This window comes from Postia placenta, assembly GCF_002117355.1.
Source record: "Postia placenta MAD-698-R-SB12 unplaced genomic scaffold POSPLAscaffold_1, whole genome shotgun sequence".
NCBI lineage: Eukaryota > Fungi > Basidiomycota > Agaricomycetes > Polyporales > Adustoporiaceae > Rhodonia > Rhodonia placenta.
In genome coordinates, this window is record NW_020169832.1 from 2489168 (window position 1) to 2509844 (window position 20677).

Consider the following 20677-nt stretch of genomic DNA (forward strand, 5'->3'; position numbering starts at 1 on the left):
CATGAGGCCGCTGCCGACCGTCGAGCCCGCTGTGCTGACTTTGCGAGGATTGCAGCGTGTCTGTTCTGTTCTGCCGCCCTCTGTCCTCTCGGCTATCCCTTCCCGGCACCTAGGCGCCCGCCCGTGACCACCACGTCTTTTTTTCCTGTCTTGTCTTTTTTCCTCCTCCCATGGCCACCTCTGAGATCGACGACATCTTTGCGTCCAAGGGTAAGGCGGCGACCAAGCCTGTCGCCTCCTCCTCATCTCTACCGCCTGCAGACAAGGTGAAAAAGAAGAAGAAGGGCACGAAGCGTGATTCTAACTCTGCTCTCGGCGCCGAGGATAACGCGCACCGCGTGCAGACTGTCAAACGTCCGGTGCCAGAGACTGTGCTTGACCCATCTGCTCGTCTGCCAGCTGCTGCTCCGAAAAAGAGCAAGGCAACAAAGTCGTCAGACGCTCTTTCCGGTAGCACAAAGAAACGGAAGGTAGACGAGGACGAGGAATGGTTCCGAGACTCGAGAGGCACCGGGCCTAGTATGTCGCTAAGTGTTCTGCCTGTCGTCTGTTCGCGAACCGTCCTTTTCCAGGACGTAAGACGGAGGAGGGCTGGGCAGTCTACAAAGAAGACGAACTGGGCATCACGGACCAGGGTGGCGGTCAGCATACCCCTCACCTCATACTGGCTGTTATACTGACGAGCCACCTCAGACACGCCACTATGTCCCTTTGATTGTCAATGTTGTACGTCTTTCGCCCGATGCTATGCCGGTATTTTCCTGACAAGCGTTCTGCAGGTTTCTGATTGCTGTATATTCGATGTATCATTAAAATGGAACGAGATACCCTTGGTCTTGCGCGACTCCTTCAAGTTAACTCTAAATGGCTCTTTCGAAGCTTCGCATACCGTTTTCCGTGGTACCCGAGGTCATATTGTAGCCAAGATCAATTGCAACTCCCTATATACTCGTCACGGCCTTGACACATGCTGATGATGAAGCATTCCGGGGAGCACAGATTTAAACAGCAAATTCTGTAAGTGTAACTTTCTTAGTGTACATACTGATCCGAATCGAGCCAATCCCAATACAATCCATTTCTTTCTCTCTTTCCTATTTCCTATGACTCCGAGCTTGGCTCTTTCGAAGCCTCGCCTACCGAACTGTGGGTTGTGCGAGGTCAATGTGTAGCCTATATTAAGCCTTTGTTTTCCTGTCAACTTTTCTCTCCTGAGCTCTCTACTCGTGCGGGATTTGGTACATGCTATTGCTAACGCAGGAAACACGATTGTCGTTGTCGTTCCTGGTCTAGTGGTGAGTGCTATGCACAACGAACTTTAGCAGATGTGATTTGACGCATTCGCTCTGATCTCAGTGTAATTAATCATACCTTTTCTCTCGTCGCCGAGCATGTATCAGCGTACTCGAATCGCCGTAATGAAATGCCACAAGTTTCATATCTCCTGACTCCGCTCGTTTCGCGATGCTCGGCATGGGCTATCAAGTACCCTTTCGTAACCGCAGCAATCCACGGTGCGGCAAGGTCAAATTGTAGCCAAGATCGGGCCTAGTCTCCGTCCCGAACACCTCTTCTCGAGCCCACAATGCGGTGCGGGTGCGATACTGATGAACGGGATGCAGACGCTGAGGAAGCACCTCAGCTGTGCGCGGCGACAGATCGTAGGCTTGTTGGTGGAGTTGCGCTAGTTGGATATGTTCCTCGCGCTGACGCTGATGTCAATGTGTATTCTGCGATGTATTTGCGTTACCAATACATGCAGTCGGCAGACAATGTTGCCTTTCATTGAACAGGATCAACCCGAGAATGTACTCGGCGAAGAAGTAAGCGCTGTGAATTTGTGCGCAGCGCTCGAGACTGCCTCGGGGCCGACCTCCTTGTATCCTTCATCTAATGTGGCTGATTATGGCGCTCTATTCGTCCTCTCCAACGCCTACCTAAATCAATCTCCATTTCCACCAACTTGACAACCACTTGACCTACCATGCCTTTTGAGCCTCCCCCTGTCTATTCGCCAGAGCCGCCCGACGACGAGTCGATGTCCGATGGCGGCGGCGGCCCCGTCGAGCCCCAAATCCTCATCCTTCCTACCGGGAACGATGTCAGCTTCCAGAAGGGATACCTAGGCGCAGACGGCGAGCGGGCAGCCATTGAGGGTGAGCTGCAGCTCAAGTGTGCGGATAACTTCAATTGGGAGAAAGTGTGAGCTCGTGTCTCGAGCACGATGCACGCAGTCAATGCTGACACCCCCGCTCCATGCCAGAACCATGTCGCTACGGACTGTAGAGACCGCGAGCGGCTCCGAGATCGAGCTCGCCGCCTCGGACGTAGTGTTGTATTCGTCGAGTTCTGAGGTCCGCTCGTTGCGGTCCAGCTTTCCCTTCGCGATCCCACTGCCGCCGGACACGCCACAGTGCATACACACAGCCCGTTCGTCGTTGACGCACACTCTGACCGCGAACGTCTATGCGTCGGGCAATGCTACCCCTGTGCTGTCCAAGTCAGTGACTGCCCATACACGCCGGTATACCACGCATTCGTTCGGCAGCCCTATATCCCCGGAGAGCAGGTCGCTCGACGATCCTACGCGTGTCGAGGTCCAGATCCCGCGCACAACGTTTAGGCTGGGTGATCATCTGCCGATCTACGTGACTGTGCCCGCTCCTAGACGCGAATTGGTCGTCGAGCAAGGGCTCAGGCTGCGGAACATCCGCGCAGAGCTGGTGCGGACTGTGAGAATCAAGGGGAAGGACGAAGACGATTCCACCTTCGGCTCGAGGCTCGACGACGACTTGCTTGATGACGGCGATGTGGGCAGGCAGAAAGCTGACGCCTTGCCGTCCTCATCCTCGCAAGCTGCATCGTCTGCTGGTCTTTCGGGAGAACATAAGGTCATCTCTCTGTCTGGAGCGTCCTGCCGCTTGCACCCAACACGCCCCATCCGCATGCGACTCGTGTTGCATCCTCCAGTGGAGTCGCCCCCGGCGCTCCCAGCATCAGACCTCCCCGCCGGTGACTTCTATGCGGCCGACACCATCGAGTGCGCTACTATCTCGCAGACGACCCTGCTGCATTCCGTGTCATTCAAGCTTCGCGTCAAAGTGGCCTTCATGCACATGTCGACCCGCACCGAGCGCATCTCAACAGTGAGCATCCCCATCGTCATCCTTCCGCCGCCCGCCCCTCTCCCCGAGATCGAGGAGTCGATGAATACAGCGTACCACAAGAAGCACGATCGCCCGCCGTCGCGGACACACCGCGCGGACGACGCCGACGTGCCGCACTATGACGCGGCAGGCCCAAGCTTCCTCAGCGGGGCGCCCCCGCCTTTCGAGGAGCGCGAGGCCCCGCCGCCGTTCTTCTCCACGGTCCCCGAGGCGTCCTCCTCGACGCGGCTGCCGACGTTCCTCGAGTCGGAACGCGAGATCTACGTAGCCTCGAACGACGACGGCCTCGACTCGCACACATTGCCCGGCCAAAGCCTCGTTATCGAAGGCGAGGGCACGCTGTTCGGATTCGCCGCGACGGAGCAGTTCGACGGGCATGCGGACATGGACCGCTCGTTTACCCCGCCGCCGACCGTCGAAATGGCAACGCGCGACACTGACGTGACGGGCCTGGCGAACCTCAGCCCTAACGTCGCCATACAGGCGTTGGGTGTGGCTCTAGGCTTAGATGATCCCGAAAATGACGAGCACGAGCCCCCGCCTCCGCCCCCACCCATGGACGACCCGTCCGATCCCCCGCCCTCCATAGACTCCGACTTCCGCGGGCCTCAAGGGACTCACGAGACACCTAGTCCTCGTCCGCCTCATCCGCCCGGGCTCCATATTGTAGGTCAGCCCGATGGGCACGCCCCTCCGCCTTACCGCGTCCCCGATAGCGACGATGGACACGATCACAGCTCAGGACCGCCACCCTACGTAGACCTTGTACATCACCCGCATTGATCAAATCTGCTGCTCATAGCTGTCACAAACTCATCTGTAGTAACTCCTGCAATCTGATGTCCAGTGTAAAATAAAAGCAAATACATGTACTACGGTGCGAGAAAACCATATAGATCAGACAGGACACAACAAAAGGCAGACGATAATAGTACTGTAACCATAGGAGATCGTGAGAGCTGGATGTTGTATGCGCACACCATACACTCGAGCAATAGGCGATCAGCAGTTGCACGCTTCCTTGCCCTTGCCGGCGTTCTCATCGAGGTTAACACCCTCCTGCCCAGCACCTGTACGGCCTCCAGCAGCGCCCGGACGGCCAGTACCACGAGACGAAGCCAGTATTTGATCGATGGGGATCTTCTTGGCTATGATACGGGAAGACCAATGAGCATAAGTCCTCAAATGGAAACAGTGGATATACTCACCAATCTCGGTGAACATCTCGACGATACCGTCGCCCGTCTTGGCACTAGTCTCGAAGAAGAGGAGACCGGCCTCCTGTGCGTACGCCTCTGCCTCCTCCCGAGGCACCTGTCTTAGGGTTTCCGGCTCACTACCAGCCGCTCCAGCGTTCTCTCCGGGTGTAGCGGTTGCGTCATCAGCTTCATCCTCCGTCTCAGGCGTGGCAGCGCCGGATGATGACGACGATGGCTGGACGAGATCGACCTTGTTCCCGGCGAGTGCAATGACAATGTTAGGGTTCGCTTGTCTCTGAAGCTCCTTCACCCATGTCTTTGCCTTCTCAAGACTGGACGCTTTCGTAACATCATAAACAACAACAGCAGCTTGGGCGTTGCGGTAGTACATGGGCTACGAACAGTCAGGTAACGCAGAGAAGCTTCGTGATATGTAAAACAACGTACTGCGAGCGAATGGAAGCGTTCCTGCCCAGCTGTATCCCAGATCTCATATCGGAGGACACGGTCTTCCAGACGACATTTCTGCGTCAGGAATGCAGCGCCGATTGTGGGCTCCTTGTTGGCTTGGAACTCGTTTGAAACCTGTAAGAACAATGGACTCAAAGATAGGCAGCGAAGCGGGGACTGGTTACGCACGAATCGCAGGACGACAGACGACTTTCCGACAGCCGCCTCGCCTAGATAGCAGAAGTACTGTCAGCACACGGATACGCTTGTCTTGTACATGACTGTAGCATATGCCACGAGACGTTGCACTGCTGCTGCTCGTTGACCACAACCCGATATGAACCACGCGGACGAATCGGATCGCTGGAGTACGGCATACACTGCTGGTGTATTGTGTACTCACCCAGCAGAACTAACTTGACCTGAACAGACCGCTCAGCAGCACCCGATGCACCGTCGGCCATGAGTGTAGAAGGATGCGAGAGAAGGTAGAGATGAACAGCCCTGGGAGATGATGGTGTAACGAGGAACGGATGGGCGTCACAGTGGTGTTTGTTGTTTATCTCGTGTTCGCGCGGTGCTGCGTGCATGCGCATGTGCCGAGCTCAGTCCGCCTTCGATTCTACGCAGTGGCAGGAAACGAGTATATACCAGCCATACTCAGGTACACATTACATCGCAATAGCACTAGAATTAAGAGGTATTTGAATCTCGTAGAATGGCTCCACCTGTTTGCACGTCACGAATATCCCATCATCGAGTTCCGTCTCAGGGCCGAGCGTAAAGACGGCCGGACATTCGAAAGGGATCTGCGAGGCTTTAAGCACTGTGTTCACCATCATCTCCTTTATGTCCTCTGCAGCCGCGAATGCCTTGTCCATGCCTGCTCGCTTCTGTGTTGAGTGTGCGGCAGGAGAGTTCGGCAAGGCACTGGTCTGATCATAGAACCAGAAGGGCATGCTCTTGTAGCTGCTGACCTGCTTCTGTAAAAATGCTGCGTACTTTCCACTGGGATCACCGTAGGCCGCAGCTACAGCTGCGACATGCGGAAAGATGTCAGAGACGTCCTCACCCTTCGGATCGAGCCCCATGGTGTAGTCGAGAGCCGTCTGAATAGTAGCACCATACTTCGACTTGGCAGACCAGAAGTTCGTACCGAGCTGGTCACCTAGCTTCGCATTTGTCTGGAGATAGGATTGTCAGATACAATCATTTCAGTGACGTCCTTCCTCACAATCATGGCTTCCAGGTTGAAGCAACGATAATGGTACGGCCTAGTCCTGACGGCTTCAAATGGTTGCTCTCCCGACGCGGCAATCTGATCCAAATATTGGTTGGAGAAGTAGCTCTGCAGAGCTGCCGTTGCGCCCTTGGTGTCGCCAACGTACATCTTTGCGGCGGCGAGCTGGTTGACATAGAAGGTGTAATGATTGCTGTACATCTTATCAGCGAAGGCAAACACACGAGCGGGAGGTTTGTTCTTACTTAGCCTTCGAAGCAACCTGCTTCCCGAGATCGCTGGTCTGCAGCCACGAGGAGTACTGGTTCATCCAGGACGTCAATGCCTGATCTCTGGCGGATGTCCAATCTGGACTCCCAGCGGCTTTCAACAACTGCACGCTGTTGACCACCTTCACCAAAAAGCGAAGGTCGAGCACTCCAGTGAAAGTCCCTATTTGGTGGTCCTGCCCCGGACCTCGCACCATTTGGCCGAAGTTCATGTTCGGGCGCATACCAGTTGAAGGCGAGAGGAAGAAGGCATCAATGAACGACGCTGCGTTTTTCGAGTACGAGCCCGTCTTTTGCATAACATAGGCCAGGCTGTTGTAGAGCACCGACTCGGTCATGTGGACAACCGCTGGGGAATCGGGCAGCGTGGACACGTCTGGATTCACCTTGCCGTCGCGGACCTCATATGGACAAGTGGTCCAAGCTGCAAGGCACTCGTATTGTAAACATGCCAGCGTTCTTATCGTAAAGGATCAAGAAAACGTACTTGCGCTGGGAGCTAACGACTTGGTTGGAGAAGGTGTGCACGAGCCTGAGCTTTTAGGGCTTGATGTTTTGGCAGGAGCTTCAGCGGGCGCAGGCGTGCCTGCCATAGTGCCGATAGAGCCACTAGATGAGCTACCAGGGCCGCTCAAGGGTGACTGTGGGACGCTGACGGATGGTAAGGGGGTTGGGACTGTGGGAAGCAAGCTCGTCGGGACGTCATCTAGACCGGCCAGTTGTGCAATGGGCGAGCCACTTATGGGAGCATTTGCCTGTGCATCCTGTATTGATGCGTCGCGCACCTGCACAAGGGGCTGCAGGGCTGCACGTCGCAACCTCCTCATATGCCGGTGAGATCCGAAGACCCCTCGTCTACGCCTTGAGAAGGCGGAGTGGTGATCACGGATGACAATTAGCGTTTCATCACCGTCGTCGCCACCATCATCCGAACCTCCATCTTCGTACGGGTCCGAGTCGTCTGGGTCTGCACCGTCGGTGCCATCGTCGGAATCATCTCCTGTGTCGTTGCCGCTCGAACCCGGATTCGACAAATGGGTGGTACCCTTTGTACACCAATTGCATGCTGGCCAGTGGCTAGACATTCGTTAACTTCCGCCAGCTCCCACCATGAAATGACATACTATGGTGCCCAACTCAAGTAGTCCTGAGGATTACCACTAGGGGGTGAAACGCTTCCCTTGTCGACGACAGCTATTCCGCATATCAGACAGCAGCTGGCGTAGAATTAGGATGATTCACGTACTCCAGGGTCCTGACTTTGCGGTGCTGCCTGCGCTGCTTATGATACCTTGGCGTGCACTCGCTGTGTCCTGAGAAGCACTCCCGCCGGCTTGTTTGAGCGCATAGTTAATGCTCACCCAGTCGTTGGCCACTGAGTCGGCTTTTGAGAGTATATTACGTTTAAACACGTCAGCATTCGAGGAATGAAACTCACCGAGGGCCATCGAGGCTGACACCAGCAGCACTGCAAACGCTTGATATGTGTGCACATGCGACGAGCGTTTCATCGTGCATAAGCTATAGAAGCAGCAAGTTAAGTGCAGCGGATGAGGGGTCAACAGCGGGGCTCGCCAGGAGCAGTGCGGAGAGACTCAGGAGTTCGCAAAGAGTTAGGAGGGGCGTAGGCTGGTGTATGGCAGTATCCCATTGTAACGTTGCGTCTCGGACTAGTGGGCTGACATTTGGGGTACGGTCAAGGGTGATTAACATTTCAGACGTAACTGGTAGTGTTCCTGTGGTTTGACCCGTTTCTGTGCGTGTCAGTGGAGACTTCAGTCCCCGCGACATAGAATAAGCACACGTACAACATTAATCGGGATAACTCATCCCTTGGGCTGAGACGACAGATGCCGAAAATGAGACTCAGTCCAGGATGACCACCAGACATGAAGTATTCACAGAAGACGTGCCAGAGACAAGATGCTACTTGAGATGTAGTCGGATGCCAATGTAATCTCCTCGCTCAAAAGACTAGTCGAGAAACAGGTTTGACTCGTCGGACGCGTCAAATATACGCGTCCATCATAGACCACGTGTACCGCGTCGGGCGTTTGTATCCTTCCTCTTCTCATTCGACGCCTTCATTCAGCTGGAATTTAGCGTAGTGCTCAACCAGATTCCTGTCCATATTTTAACACTTTACGGGCCTCGTGAGAAGCACTGAATGACCGACCACACCTACACATCCACCGTTGTACTTCGCAAGCGCAAAAGGCAAGCAGAGCCGCTTGCCATCCTTCGTGTATCCTCATCTCCGTCCCCCGGCTACGATCCCTCGCAGTCAGAGTCGGAATACGAGCCTGATACTCAGCATGAGCCAATTGCTGGCCCATCAAAGCATCAGAGAGAGGTCAGCCCGAGGAGAAGACCGTACCAGTGCCCTCATCCAGGATGCGACAAGTCTTATACCAAGCCATCACGACTAGCTGAGCATGAAAGGTCACACACAGGAGATGTATGTTCATTATGTTGGTCTCAATATAACTGATCCTCACGCCATGTCGTGCAGCGCCCCTTTATATGCTCCTCTTGCAGCAAGACCTACTTCCGAGAAAGTCACTTGCAGGCCCATGCCCGCTCACATCTCCCTGATTCCGCAAAACCATTCGTGTGCGGGGAACATAATTGTGGCAAGCGATTTTGGACCACTCAGCATCTCCACGTCCATGAAGGCACTCACAAGGGTGAGAAGCCGTTCCAGGTGTGTACTGCCTACGTTTAGTTAGGTCGCAATTCTTAAGCTTCATTGCAAAATAGTGTAGTGAACCTTCGTGTGATGCGTCGTTCGCAAAGCAGTTCCAACTGCGGGCGCACATATGCACAGTGCATTGTCCCGCAGGAACTAAACTGTATCGGTGTGAGAATAGTGAATGCACAAAATCGTTTGCTACCAGCCAAAAGCTGCGCGCACACATGAAGACTCACGACGGTATGTTTACATGTTTACTCATGGTACTCATCAGCACGCTGAATGATCGACCGTCAGATAAACGTTACACATGTGCTCATCAGTCGTGCCTACCTGCACCTGGTGTCCCGCCTACTTACTTCCCTACATGGACTGCCCTCCAGCACCATATGCGCACAGCGCATCCTCCCACCTGTCCTTATGCTTCGTGCAGCGGAAGGACATTCACAGCGCAAAAGGGTCTCCGCGCACACCTTAAAATACACGCTGAGCGTGAGCTCGAGGCAGAGTTAGAAGACGCCGTAGGCGAGTCTGCTGACGAGGCTGACGAGAAACCGCGCAAACGCCGCAGGGGCGGGGAAATCGGCCGCGATTGGGTCTGCGAGGAAACTGGTTGCGGCAAGGATTTCAAGTCGGTGCGTCGTTTTATCCTGTCAGCTGTCCTCGATCGCTCACTAACGTCCACTACGTAGAAAAAGGCGCTGAATACGCATCTGAGGGTAGCTCACCTTGGCCGTCGAGACTTCGTCTGTCCACAGTTGAGCTGCGCACGCACGTTTGGCTACAAGCATCTCTTGCAGCGGCACGCAGCCAAGGCGCACCCTGTAGACCCGCCTAATAGCGATGGTCCTGATGAGTCCGACGGATCAGAAGACGAATCGTCTGATGCCGACTCCGACGATCAACCAGCTTTCAGTATCGACCTCATTACTGGCAACGCGTACTCAGCCCGCTCGCAAGCACAACTGATCACCACGAAGAAGCTCCAGTGCCCATTCCCCAATCTGCCTGCTATGCTGGCCGCTGAGCTAGCTGCTACACATTCAAGGTCTTCTGGTAATCAAGTTGCAAAATGCTCCTATGTGTTCAGCCGAGCATACGACTTCCGGCGCCATCTGCTATCGGAACACGGTCTAGAAGTCGAGAAAGAGAGGACTGACCAGTGGGTACGACATGTCAAGGAGGCGAAAGCCATTGGCGGCAGTGACCCCTAGATTAATCACATCGTTCATTAATATGCGCGTCATGTATCTGGATATTGATTGCAATGTACATCCTCCTTTACTTTCCGGAGATGAGAAAAGAATAAACTTAGTGTCGAACGAGTGTCCAGAAATGACGTGCAAATAGACGGAAATAATATGCTATAGCTACGGCGTGCGAGAATAAGATCCATGAACGACGTTCCATGTGCCATAAGATGAAGCAGGTTTCACATGCAGCAGTCGTGACAGTCATGTTGAGGTATCGCGAGGGGACAGCTTGAGTATCCGGAAAGAGCCTACTCGCCTTTCGCAGATGTAGATCTCGTTGTCCTTCCGGCCCAAGAAGAGCACCTCGTCTTGCATTCTATCCGAGTCTCCGTCGCTGGACAAAGTGAAGTCCGACCGAGGCGACTTAGCCGGGCCTGTACTCAATTTCTTGCGGTGGCTCACGGACTTCGACGTGGGAATATCGACCACCGAGTGCAAGGACGACATCGACGAGTGCGACGTCAAGGGAGTGCCAATCTTCCACACAAACGCGCCACGTCGACTCACGCTCGAGTACGGAGGCTGGAAGTGAGGGTACACGGTGCGCGAGTGATCTGCAGGCCGGAGGAGAGCATCGCCGAAGTCCACAACTTCGAGACCGCCTTGGCGCATGGCCACGAGGACGGCGCGATCGTCTACGTCGAATGCTTCCAGTCTCTTGACGTCACCAAGCCGCCCAGTTGTGAGCAATGAATCCTCATTATCCGCGCTCCAAGTAATGCGCCCTTTGAGTACAGATCGACCGCGAGCGTCAACGATGGTAGTGCTGTGTCCTCCCCGAGATGAATAAAAGAGCGCCGGTGGTCCGAAATGTCTCGGCTGGCTGAGTAATGAAATGGGGGACAGAAGAGGTTTGTAATCATCTGGAGCTGGTATTGGAGGCGTAGGAGTAGGCAGTGGAGGTGCACTCCTGAAAGGATGCGTCGGGTCTACGCATTGAGCGCGCAAGTCCTTCAGCACCATGTATTCGGAGTCTTCTTCCCGCTTAACAGGAAGGTCGGGTGGCAGGAGGCTGTCCCTATACCATGCCTGCATTATTGCGGCCTTCCACGGACCTGTGGAAATGTCAGTACAGGATGCTTTCCACACAGCGTATCACATACCGTGGACATTGCCCTTTGGATCCCGATAGTACCACATTGATGGCGGAGCCGGTACAGGGACAGGGAGGCCAGGTGGTGAGAATTGCACTTGAGACAGATCTACGTTCGTATCGCCATTGACTTCCGGTTCATAAGAAGATCTATACTCCAGGAACGAGGCGTAAGTAGGAGGAATGATATACTCGTCCGCAATTGCGGCCAAAGGAAAGTTCGGCGCGAAAGACAACTGCTGGAAGGTGGTGTAAGGACTACTCTGCGCGGCAGTGACAGCGAGTAGCTCTTCGGTTGAATTGCCCGTCAAGCTTGAAGCATCGCCTTGCGGCTGAGTCGCGTCAACGGATTGGCCAGGTGCCAGCGAGGAACTTGCTGACGAGTTACTTGGGCCATCCTCGCCGACAGGGGGCGGCGATGATGATGTCAGAACCGTCACGTTCACCGGGATGTCGTCGTCAGCGCCGGCACCCTCCCCATCGGCATCGCCAGGTTGTTCGGGGCGAGTCTCCCTTGCACGACGGCGTGCGGCCCTCCGTTCCGCTCGTCCAATCCTGACTTCACGTACTCGCACAGTTGCCGGCTCCAGGCCGAACACGTTCTGTGTGAATACCAGGAATACTTCAACGAGGTCATCTCCCTGCAGTTGCAATTCGAGCGATCGCGGCGAATCGGGCAGAATGAATGTGCGAGAAAGCTGAAGTGCAGTGCGATAGGTTCCTGCGAAGAGCTCGACCTTTTCGCCTGTATCGCCACACAATATGGCGAGGAAGCTGACAAGATGTTTCAGCCCAAGGACATCGTGTAGGATATACATCAACTCACCTCTTCTTCGCCGTTTCGACCGCTTTAATGAGAACAGCACCCTTGGTTCCAGGTAGCTTTGCGTACTCGAGTTTCGGAGCTGGTGGAGGCGGTGGGGGCAGCATCATAGATGATTTTTTCGCGTCAATGTCTCCTAACCGCGGAAGCGGAGGTAGATCATCCGACCGCCGTGCTTGGAACGCGTTCGTGATGATTCGCGGCAGGAAACGAGAGCCGGTAGGTACTGTGGAAGCCAAAGAAGGAACGGAAGGTGCATTTCCAACCGTAGCGGCACGGTCTCGTACGCTCTGGGAACCTGTACCTGCAGGTACCCCAGTAGATGTGGACGGTCGTCTCGAGGTCTCCGGGCGAATGGTGCCGCTAGAATTAGAGGGTGCTATACGCGTGGTCTGTGATCGAGAAAGTTCTGACAAGGAAGGTTGGCCTCCTGTCTCTGAAGTGCCGTGACCGAGGGGCGACGCCACTGACTCGAGCGCACGGTCCTCCTGAAGAGGGGTAATAGAGGAGGCACTGTTCGAGGGTGAATGCGAGAATATACCGTCCAGCACAGACCATCGTCTCCGCCTACGCTGTGATTGATCCCCTGTACTCCGCCTCGTGTAGGTTGTACCTGACTCAGATGTTCGAGGGCTCGAGGGGACTTCATCTGTCGTAGTAGCAATGAGTATGGGATCCTGCAGTAAACGACTCCCGGCTGGAGGGATATCGGGTAGGCGACTCTCCATCAGAGCATCGGCGAGCGAGATGCGTTCCCTGGTCGGTGTGGTGGGCGACGATGGATCGGCATCACCATCGTCCTCTTCATCGGCATCACCGTCTGCGTCGCCTTCTGTGCTTGGAGCACCAGCGCCGGTCAGGGATCCCATCGCGGGCATAGTCCTGTTGTTCTGAGGTGATATGGACAAGGCCTGGCGGAGAGTGAGTAGTGTAGGCGTGGGAGATGGCGGGGGACCAGATGTCGCCGTTGTCCTAGAATTTGAGCGCGTCAATGACAAGTCAAGGTTGGCGGGGCGACTCCGACGGTGAAGCGAAGGTGCAGTCTGAGAACGACTCATGTGTACTCCTGGTTCGGGAGACGGCCCTGGAGAGGGATCTGCGACCATGGTGCTCGTCCGCTCGTCCAGAAGCTGACTACCACTGGGAGCAGCGACGACGTTGATAGCTTCATCGTCACTCGATGCCCAATCAGCCTTCATGTCGTCCTCTCGATGACTTTCCTGCTCGAGATGAAACTCGCCAGTCTGTCGTCGGCTCATAGTCCCAGAGAGGACGTCGTTGAGTGATGTCGCACGAGACCGAGATGGGGCGACTGAGATGGTGGAGTGATCGAGTCCACGGGGCGGGGCGGTAGTGCTGGAATACGAAGGAGGTGGACCTACGGGCGTGGGTGCGGGAGGTGGTAGCTGCGCCCCTTCTGCCGTCTTCGGTCTCCGCACAGTAGGCGTCCGTGGAATGCCGGGTGACGCGCCGGATAATGAAGACCTACGAGGTAGCTTCTCTTTTGCCCCCGTAGCTACGGGGGTAAGAGGCATCTTCTCTCGCATCTTCTCTACCGAGCTGCCCCTCTCTGCGCGTAACTGGACAGTAGTGGCAGGGTTCCCTACGCTGCGCTTCGCTTCCTCCCTGCGAGCACGGTCTTGTTCTCGTCTGACTTCAACCTCGATCCTCCATTCCACAGCACGCTTAATGTCTTCCAGCGCATATACCCGGACACCGTTCCTCCGTCCGGCGATAGCGACAAGGACGCCGCGATGCTCCATCACTACGACGCTTTTGAACGCGACCCTTCGAATTAATGCATACGGCTGAAGCGCCGGCGGCGAGACGAGCGACAAGACGTCCAAGCCCTGTGCATGACACAGAAGTAAGTAATGCGGCCTGAGGAAGGCGCCGCTGGCCGGAGGCCCGTTCGCGTGAGAAGGAGAAATGTGAGCCGTGAGCGAAGACAGTGTGAGACCGAGGTCATGGAGAGACGGAGGAGGCAAGCGCGGCGGGGGTGTGGACGGACGGGAGGGTGCAGGTGACGATGCTCGGGAAGAAGTATTTGTCAGAGGAGACTTCGGCGTCCTGCCTTCGGGCGTCGCTGAAAGGACGGGTTCACGACGATGGATGAGAGAGGAGAAAAAGCCGGACAACCGGTTGGATGCGCGGACCTGGTCTCGTTAGCATACATCGGGCAAGAGCTTAAAGCAGGGACTCACCTCCAATGCTGTACGATTCCGGTTGCGTCCATGCTGCATACTTGGTGAAGGTGCTAGGGAGGTGCTGGGGGAAGGAGGAAACCTGGACGAGGCACTTTGCGCAGATGTAGGTACAGGGCTAGAAGGCTCAGTGACTTGCACAACTGGCATGCTGTGCACACTGGCGGCATCTCCATCTGAGGTGTGACCGTTCATTTGGGGGCCGCCGGTAGTCGATGAAGGCGTCCCTACTTCGATGGTCTTGTTGCCCGTAGCGACCTTGTCAGCTCCGAGAGGCATGTCTTCCGGGTGCGATGCTTCCTGGATGTCCTGCTCATCTCGTTCGTCGTCGGTCTCCATCGTCCCATGAGCATCGCTCCACTGGTCGAAGGGCAATGATGGAGGATGAGTCGACGCGGTGAGACTGAGGTCGATGCTGTCCGAAGAGAGACCAGCTGGGTGGAGAGACATGGCGCCGAGAGGAGGACAACCCGAAAGAGGATCGTGAACGATAGATACCGCTTCTTAAAGGCGAAGACGGCTCAGCTGAGCTCAGCCGCCTAAAGCCTGCCCCTTGGCAGAACAATTGAGGGGAAAATTGAGGGCGGATGTGAGGAGGAGATTCGGTTGAGCTCAAGGAGAGACCGAGGTAAGAAGCGCCCAACTGGCATTGCTACGCGGCTTGGGTGCCGCCTCGCATCCCATAATCACATCGCCCCCTCTCGGCGCAGCCTGTTCTATCTGGTTCAGAGGACATACAGAGGCTGTGGTACAATTGTCCAACTGAATAGCGGGTTACTCGGGAATCGCACCCCTTGACAGAACAAGCCTCGATCCGTCCCAAAACGTACCGACAATCACAGTTCCCTTGAGCACATGCAACGATCTGAAAGCGTATCACGACTGAGAATAGCCATTGCGATATCAATCGTCGTCATCGTCGTCGTCGACCCCAGCGTCGCCCGTTAACTCGCTGCCAAAGGGGTCTCCGTCCTCCATTGCCTTGCGCGTCTCGGCAGCTTTCCGCCTCCTTTTCTCTTCCGCCTTCCGCTCTGCCTCATCTTGTTTTTTTGCATACGCTTTGCTGCCCACAACCTTTTCCGGATTTTTGCATAATTTGAGACGCCGGTCAACTTCCCGCACAGCCTCAACATCCGGCGGACTGCCATGTGCAACGATGAGTGTTGAGATGGTCTCGACAACGGCTAGCGCCGGAGGTTCCGGGGTATCTGGATACTTCGATCGCAGCCAAGTTGCGGCTAAACTTGGTGAAGCCAGGGAAAGACACGCAAGGCCAATTTGGGATGGTGTGTAGATTAGCTCCGCATCCGTTAACCGCGATGCGCGGACATGTTTCAAGGCGGTGTCGTAGCAGCTTCGTAGCTCTTCGACGGGCGCATCAGGCAGATTCTAGGAACACCCCAAATAAATCGTCACTATATTGTCAGAGGCTCGCCACGTACTTGTACATCAAGCCATAAGCCCCATAGGGCCCTATGTGCGTGCCACACTGCAAAATCGAAGCCTAGGCTCTGCGCTACTAGGAACTCAAGGTCCAGGACATCAGACGTCGCTGTCTTGGGGATGTGAGACGTGTAAGCTTCAAGCGATATTGGATGATTGGTTGTCTTTGTCGCAAGAAACAGCGCTGTCAGCCTGTACTTCCCCTATGCTTAGTGTAACCGAAGTAGCGAGAGGCAAAATCGAGCATACATGACATTTTTTGGGTGCCAGTCCATCACAGTGTTCTTGAGATAGAACCTTTTTAGATAGGTCATAGCAGTGGCCTCAACCTCTTCTGGAAAGCGAAAATGACCACATAATTGGGATATCTTTCCGATATAGAGCTTGGCCAGCAGATTCTCTTCCTCGGCGTTGAGGAACGATACACTTGACGCAGAGCCTGGCTAGAGCATGCAGCGTTAGTCGGGTAGCATGTGCATGGAGTAACGGAGACGTGCAGAATCGGCTTCGAAGGTCTCCCGGATGGCCGATACCGAAGCAGCATTGAGGGAGCCGCGAGTCTGCGCAAGCTGCTCTGGAGAGAATCGCCAATGACGATACTGAGTGCTGCCTTCATAGAGGGACGTCTTGCTTGATGACGCTCCAGCGTTGGATAGTGTAGCATCATCTGCAGCCATATTTCCAGTTGATATTTCGCGAAGATATTGGGAGGTATGGCGGTATTCTGCGGTTGTGGCTGCTTGTGGCAGCTGGGACGCGACGTGAAGAGCCACGTGAAAGCATGTATGTATAGATCCGATCTCGATCATGTTCCCTGCGGCCGGGAAAGGCAATCAACGTAGCACTGGCAACGCCATGAGTGTTGGGCCATGCGCGACATGCACAGATACCTTCACACACTGACCTGTCAGCTGTTGCGCGGTCTCCTTGTGTTTCGACCTCCTCCTGCGGCCTGACTCAGGCTTGCTCTTTCGGCTTTGTCTGCGGTCATATGTGAATTATGGCTCGTTTAGAGGTGCCGGCCCACCTTCCTTTTGATTCGCTTGCCGTAACTGCCGGCCACACGCTCGTCTATATCATCATTCTTTGCTTGGTATCCCTTCCGCAGCTCATTCACGCAGATGGGACGCAGACGTTTCTGAAGAACAACCCATGGGATAGCTCTACAGTAATCCACTCTCCTGAAATGTGCGAGGGCGCTGTTTATGTTCTACAATTCCTTACTAAAGCTTGCCCACCATAGATGGCAGGCAGGCAGTCCGGCGTACATTATCTTCACTGTGCTTCATGTATCCTCCTTTAATTCAGTACAATGCTGATAATAGAACATGCATAGATCCCCATGAATGGGTCGTTGTCGCTTCTCGCACAGCATACCATGAATACCGCTGGTACGGACTTGTCTCTTGTTGGCCGCGCGTGCGACCACACACCACTCATCGGCCTGATACGCAACGAGCTTTACCGAGACGATAGCTCAGATGCTGATGGCATCCTCTACAAATGGGATGTTCCATCTGCAATGCCTTCTGGGAACTACATGGTAGATTTCTTCGGTTCAATGTGGATGAGAACGCCGTTGATTATCTCTATGATAGATACGGGTTTATCGAGATGAACACAGGCTTGTCTCCTCGACGGTTGTCACAATTCAAAGCGACAGGGATACAATATCGTGCTCGGAGGCTACGGACGAGCCAAGATCTCCGCTCAATGACCAGTCATTAGCAAGGCGCGATTCAGTTACCGACCAATCCCCTAGCGCTACAGCCCCTTCCTCGACGGAACAGCCCTCCGACACATACTCTGACACATACTCTGACACATACTCCGACACATATTCCTCCACGTATCCTGCATCCACTTTCCCCTTCAGCAAGGTGTCCTCAGTATCCTCTTCGTTCACCGATTCCGCATCGTCGTACTCGCGCTTCTCGACCGTTTACGGAAACCATACATACACCACAACAGGATTTGTCAATGCATCAGGCTCGGTCGTCACTGTCACCGCAACCACGACAGCGCTGGGATCTGTCACAGTTGTGAAAACATCACTGGAGACCATTGTCAGCACGACTACGGCACCCGGGACCACCATCGAGTTTACCTCTACGTATGTTCACATCCAACGTGTTCTGAACCACAGAAGACTTAATTTCAGCTGTTACTCCCACAGAAAGACCATGATATCGACGACGATGGTTGCTGTGACAGAATCCGCCAGCGGGAATTTCCTACCTGTCAATGCAGCGATGCATATTGGAGTTGGTTCAATCTATCAGCTGTGTTCGATCTGCTCGCCAATATTGCTTTCGATCATCATCTCTGTGGGGCTTGTTGTGTAACCTATGTATGATCACGTTGCTCTATGGCTATCGTGCCGAACAAGTGAGCGGGTATCTATATTATATTTGCAGGCACATAGCAAACGCCGGTGCCTGGTCGAGAATCTGACACACGGTACAGTTGCTGAAGATCAACACGAAAAGAACACAAGGAGAACCTTCAGGAGATCAGTAGAAATTTACATACAACAACCTATAGCACAATCAGGTAGAGCGTAACACAGTCAGGCCAATTGCCCCTCGAGCATCTTCAGATGACTCATGCCGCAAGCACCCTTTCCCCAGTCTTTGACTAACCTGTACTTCCTCATCGACGTGCAGCCTTGCACGTCGCAGCGCGGTAACGATTGCTCCCTTCTCTGCGATTCGACACCTGCGAGGGATTTTCGCTTCGAGTCTGACAGGACCGACACGGGGACAGAAAAGGACAAAGCCATTGCCCTGTCATCCTTGCCGTCACCTTGTCCGGTACCGACCCTGGAAGATGACACCCATCTAAACATTGTAGGGGCGACGGGCTCAGGGGCTTCCGCGTCCGCGCCGTCGTCCATGTCATCTGCGTTGGCCTGCTGCGTTGGCCGATCTTCGGCAGTCGAGAGCGCATTCCGCCTTCCCTTCGCGCGTGATTGTTTCTTGAGCAGGCGATTAATCGTCTCTGTCTAGATTGGTATGGACAGATTATTAGCACGGGAACAACGCATGTGTGCCTGTTTTGGATGAAGGATCGAGGCTTACCTTCTCGTCTTCTAGTTTCTTTTCCGTCAGATTTCTTCTCTTCCGCGCCGTTTCCTCGCGCTTAAGGGCCATCTCTATCTCCGTCAGAGGCTTCTTCTTACGGGGATTGGGGAGCTCATCTACAGCAACCGGCGCCGCGTGTGACGTATTAACATTCCAGGGTAAAACGATTGTTAGACGTCGGTTATGCCTCGCCCAAATAGGAGTAGCGTACCTAGTGAGACATGAGAAGAGTCAACGACGTTGGCGAGGACGGCTTGACGTGCGGTTAGGGCCCTTGCGCCCGTGCCTGTCGTCGCAACGGAGGTAGAACGAGTAGATTGTGCGCCGTCATCCGCATCATCCGAGTCTTCGGACTCAACGTCGTCATCTGTCGTGATGCGCGGAGTGAATGCCCCCTTCCAAGCCTATGGTGGTAAGACTGACCTCGAGGAACAATACGACGGCGCCGGGGCTCCTCGGACTCATCCTCGTCCTCGTCCTCCTCTTCCTCTTCCTCCGCGGGTGTAGAGGCAGCGGTCTGCGGACCTCCCGAGCTCCCCTGCGCAGGCAGCTTCAGCTTGATCCTCAGCCGCGGCTGTGGCGCTGGTGCCATGTCGTCCTCGCCCTGGTCTGGTTGTGGTGAAGATGCAGATAAGGCATCAGGCTCCGAGTTATCCTGACACAGCGCATAGGGTTTGTCGGAGAGTCAAGTGACAGGCGTAGGAAACCGCTCTCACATCGGGCAGTTCGTCCTCCTCTATTTCGACGTCCTTGTCCTCTGCAGCGTCCTCGTCTTGCACGTCGACGACCACATTGGTGTCCTCCTCAGCGTCGTCGTCATCCGGGTCGACGAGCATCCGGTCGGCATCGGACTGGGACATCTGCATGTCTGCCTTGCCGCAGAGGTCAAGCCGAGGTTCAATGATAGCGCCGAGGGCTGGGCAAGAGAACTGACCGCTTGCGTCTGATTCCACTCCCTCCGGTATTCTTCTCACCATCGGTATATATGGAGCTGGCTGATGTCTGTTTTTGCTATTTGCGGATTCGAGGGTGATTCGCAACACCTCCCGGCGCCTAACAGGATACTGGCGCTTATGGCGTGTCGTAAATAACGTTATGCCCAGACGCGTGACGTCACGAACCAGGTCGCGGTCACGGGACTGTACCTTAGCTGCACCGGCGGATTCCATTTGCAATGTTGCCGCAATGTTGGGACGCGACCACCGCTCGCTCCGACCGTTTCGAGTGCATATATAGGAAGGTCAGGTCAACCCTCTGCACCAACAGCGCGCTCAGTATTGAAAGCCACGGGCCCTACGGGAGGCGCGGTAACGGAGCAGACATCGACCGTGCATGCTATTCATGCCTCTCACGTTCAATTTGACATGTACATATACCTACATTGAGAAGGTCCACACTGCACAAAGCAATAGGAAGACGCTCAAGCGTGAACGCAGTGAACGAGAGCATCCGCTTCGCACTGAAAGGTCTGAACCTGAGAGTAGCCATTCGAGTGTTTGCTTCGATCGGTTGCGCAAAACATATACCCTCCGCATTCTCATGCATTTCTAAGCGTAAATATGACACAATAATGCGTCTGGATAGTACGCACCAGTGGTAGATAGCAGTGGCATGGATTTGTACCAGGCTGGTGACGTCTATGCTCGCATCAATTACAATCACGGGCCACCTTGGCGCAGCTGTTTACCAGGCGCACGTCGCCAGTCCTTTGTTCTCATGCTAGCAGCGATATAAAACACGACTCGCGCCTGCTTGCGGTTC

General features: G+C 54.7%; 6 protein-coding genes across 6 annotated transcripts; 3 read left to right on the forward strand and 3 right to left on the reverse strand.

Moving 5' to 3' along the window:
• Positions 1 to 170: 170 nt before the first annotated feature.
• On the forward strand, positions 171 to 715 carry POSPLADRAFT_1051797 (hypothetical protein; the record flags this gene model as incomplete). Its single annotated transcript, XM_024480206.1, has 2 exons — positions 171 to 519; positions 573 to 715. The coding sequence occupies 2 exons, from the start codon at positions 171 to 173 to the stop codon at positions 713 to 715; spliced, it is 492 nt and encodes a 163-aa protein (XP_024344465.1).
• Positions 716 to 1996: 1281 nt separating this feature from the next.
• Positions 1997 to 3974, forward strand: POSPLADRAFT_1165111 (hypothetical protein). The gene is made up of 2 exons (XM_024487867.1): positions 1997 to 2202; positions 2264 to 3974. Exons 1-2 carry the CDS (start codon positions 2039 to 2041, stop codon positions 3948 to 3950), a joined length of 1851 nt encoding a protein of 616 aa, XP_024344466.1. The 5' UTR covers positions 1997 to 2038; the 3' UTR covers positions 3951 to 3974.
• Positions 3975 to 3986: 12 nt separating this feature from the next.
• Positions 3987 to 5330, reverse strand: POSPLADRAFT_1176572 (hypothetical protein). Its single transcript, XM_024488430.1, has 5 exons — positions 5220 to 5330; positions 5006 to 5046; positions 4814 to 4951; positions 4376 to 4760; positions 3987 to 4315 (listed from the first exon to the last, which is right to left on the reverse strand). Exons 1-5 carry the CDS (start codon positions 5278 to 5280, stop codon positions 4170 to 4172), a joined length of 771 nt encoding a protein of 256 aa, XP_024344467.1. The 5' UTR covers positions 5281 to 5330; the 3' UTR covers positions 3987 to 4169.
• Positions 5331 to 5487: 157 nt separating this feature from the next.
• On the reverse strand, positions 5488 to 7773 carry POSPLADRAFT_1042870 (hypothetical protein; the record flags this gene model as incomplete). The annotated part of the gene is made up of 6 exons (XM_024478179.1): positions 5488 to 6000; positions 6051 to 6249; positions 6302 to 6749; positions 7347 to 7402; positions 7450 to 7505; positions 7771 to 7773. 6 exons carry the CDS (start codon positions 7771 to 7773, stop codon positions 5488 to 5490), a joined length of 1275 nt encoding a protein of 424 aa, XP_024344468.1.
• Positions 7774 to 8492: 719 nt separating this feature from the next.
• On the forward strand, positions 8493 to 10231 carry POSPLADRAFT_1030635 (hypothetical protein; the record flags this gene model as incomplete). The annotated part of the gene is made up of 5 exons (XM_024476740.1): positions 8493 to 8783; positions 8838 to 9029; positions 9086 to 9257; positions 9315 to 9652; positions 9710 to 10231. The coding sequence occupies 5 exons, from the start codon at positions 8493 to 8495 to the stop codon at positions 10229 to 10231; spliced, it is 1515 nt and encodes a 504-aa protein (XP_024344469.1).
• Positions 10232 to 10471: 240 nt separating this feature from the next.
• Positions 10472 to 19508, reverse strand: POSPLADRAFT_1127197 (hypothetical protein; the record flags this gene model as incomplete). Its single annotated transcript, XM_024483595.1, has 17 exons — positions 10472 to 11325; positions 11374 to 11922; positions 14391 to 14472; positions 14526 to 14824; positions 15221 to 15255; positions 15340 to 15633; positions 16083 to 16276; positions 16367 to 16582; positions 16861 to 16971; positions 17211 to 17277; positions 17639 to 17763; positions 17791 to 17942; positions 18472 to 18551; positions 18581 to 18837; positions 18914 to 19032; positions 19128 to 19283; positions 19340 to 19508. The coding sequence occupies 17 exons, from the start codon at positions 19506 to 19508 to the stop codon at positions 10472 to 10474; spliced, it is 3759 nt and encodes a 1252-aa protein (XP_024344470.1).
• Positions 19509 to 20677: the final 1169 nt, after the last annotated feature.

Excerpts from the sequence above, each read along its gene's own strand:
- POSPLADRAFT_1165111 (XM_024487867.1), top strand. The coding sequence starts at position 2,039 with ATGTCCGATGGCGGCGGCGGCCCCGTCGAGCCCCAAATCCTCATCCTT. Across the intron at positions 2,203-2,263 it reads AACTTCAATTGGGAGAAAGT|AACCATGTCGCTACGGACTG; the intron begins GTGAGCTCGTGT and ends GCTCCATGCCAG.
- POSPLADRAFT_1176572 (XM_024488430.1), bottom strand. The coding sequence starts at position 5,280 with ATGGCCGACGGTGCATCGGGTGCTGCTGAGCGGTCTGTTCAGGTCAAG. Across the intron at positions 5,047-5,219 it reads GGTCAAGTTAGTTCTGCTGG|GCGAGGCGGCTGTCGGAAAG; the intron begins GTGAGTACACAA and ends TCTGCTATCTAG. Across the intron at positions 4,952-5,005 it reads CGTCTGTCGTCCTGCGATTC|GTTTCAAACGAGTTCCAAGC; the intron begins GTGCGTAACCAG and ends TTGTTCTTACAG.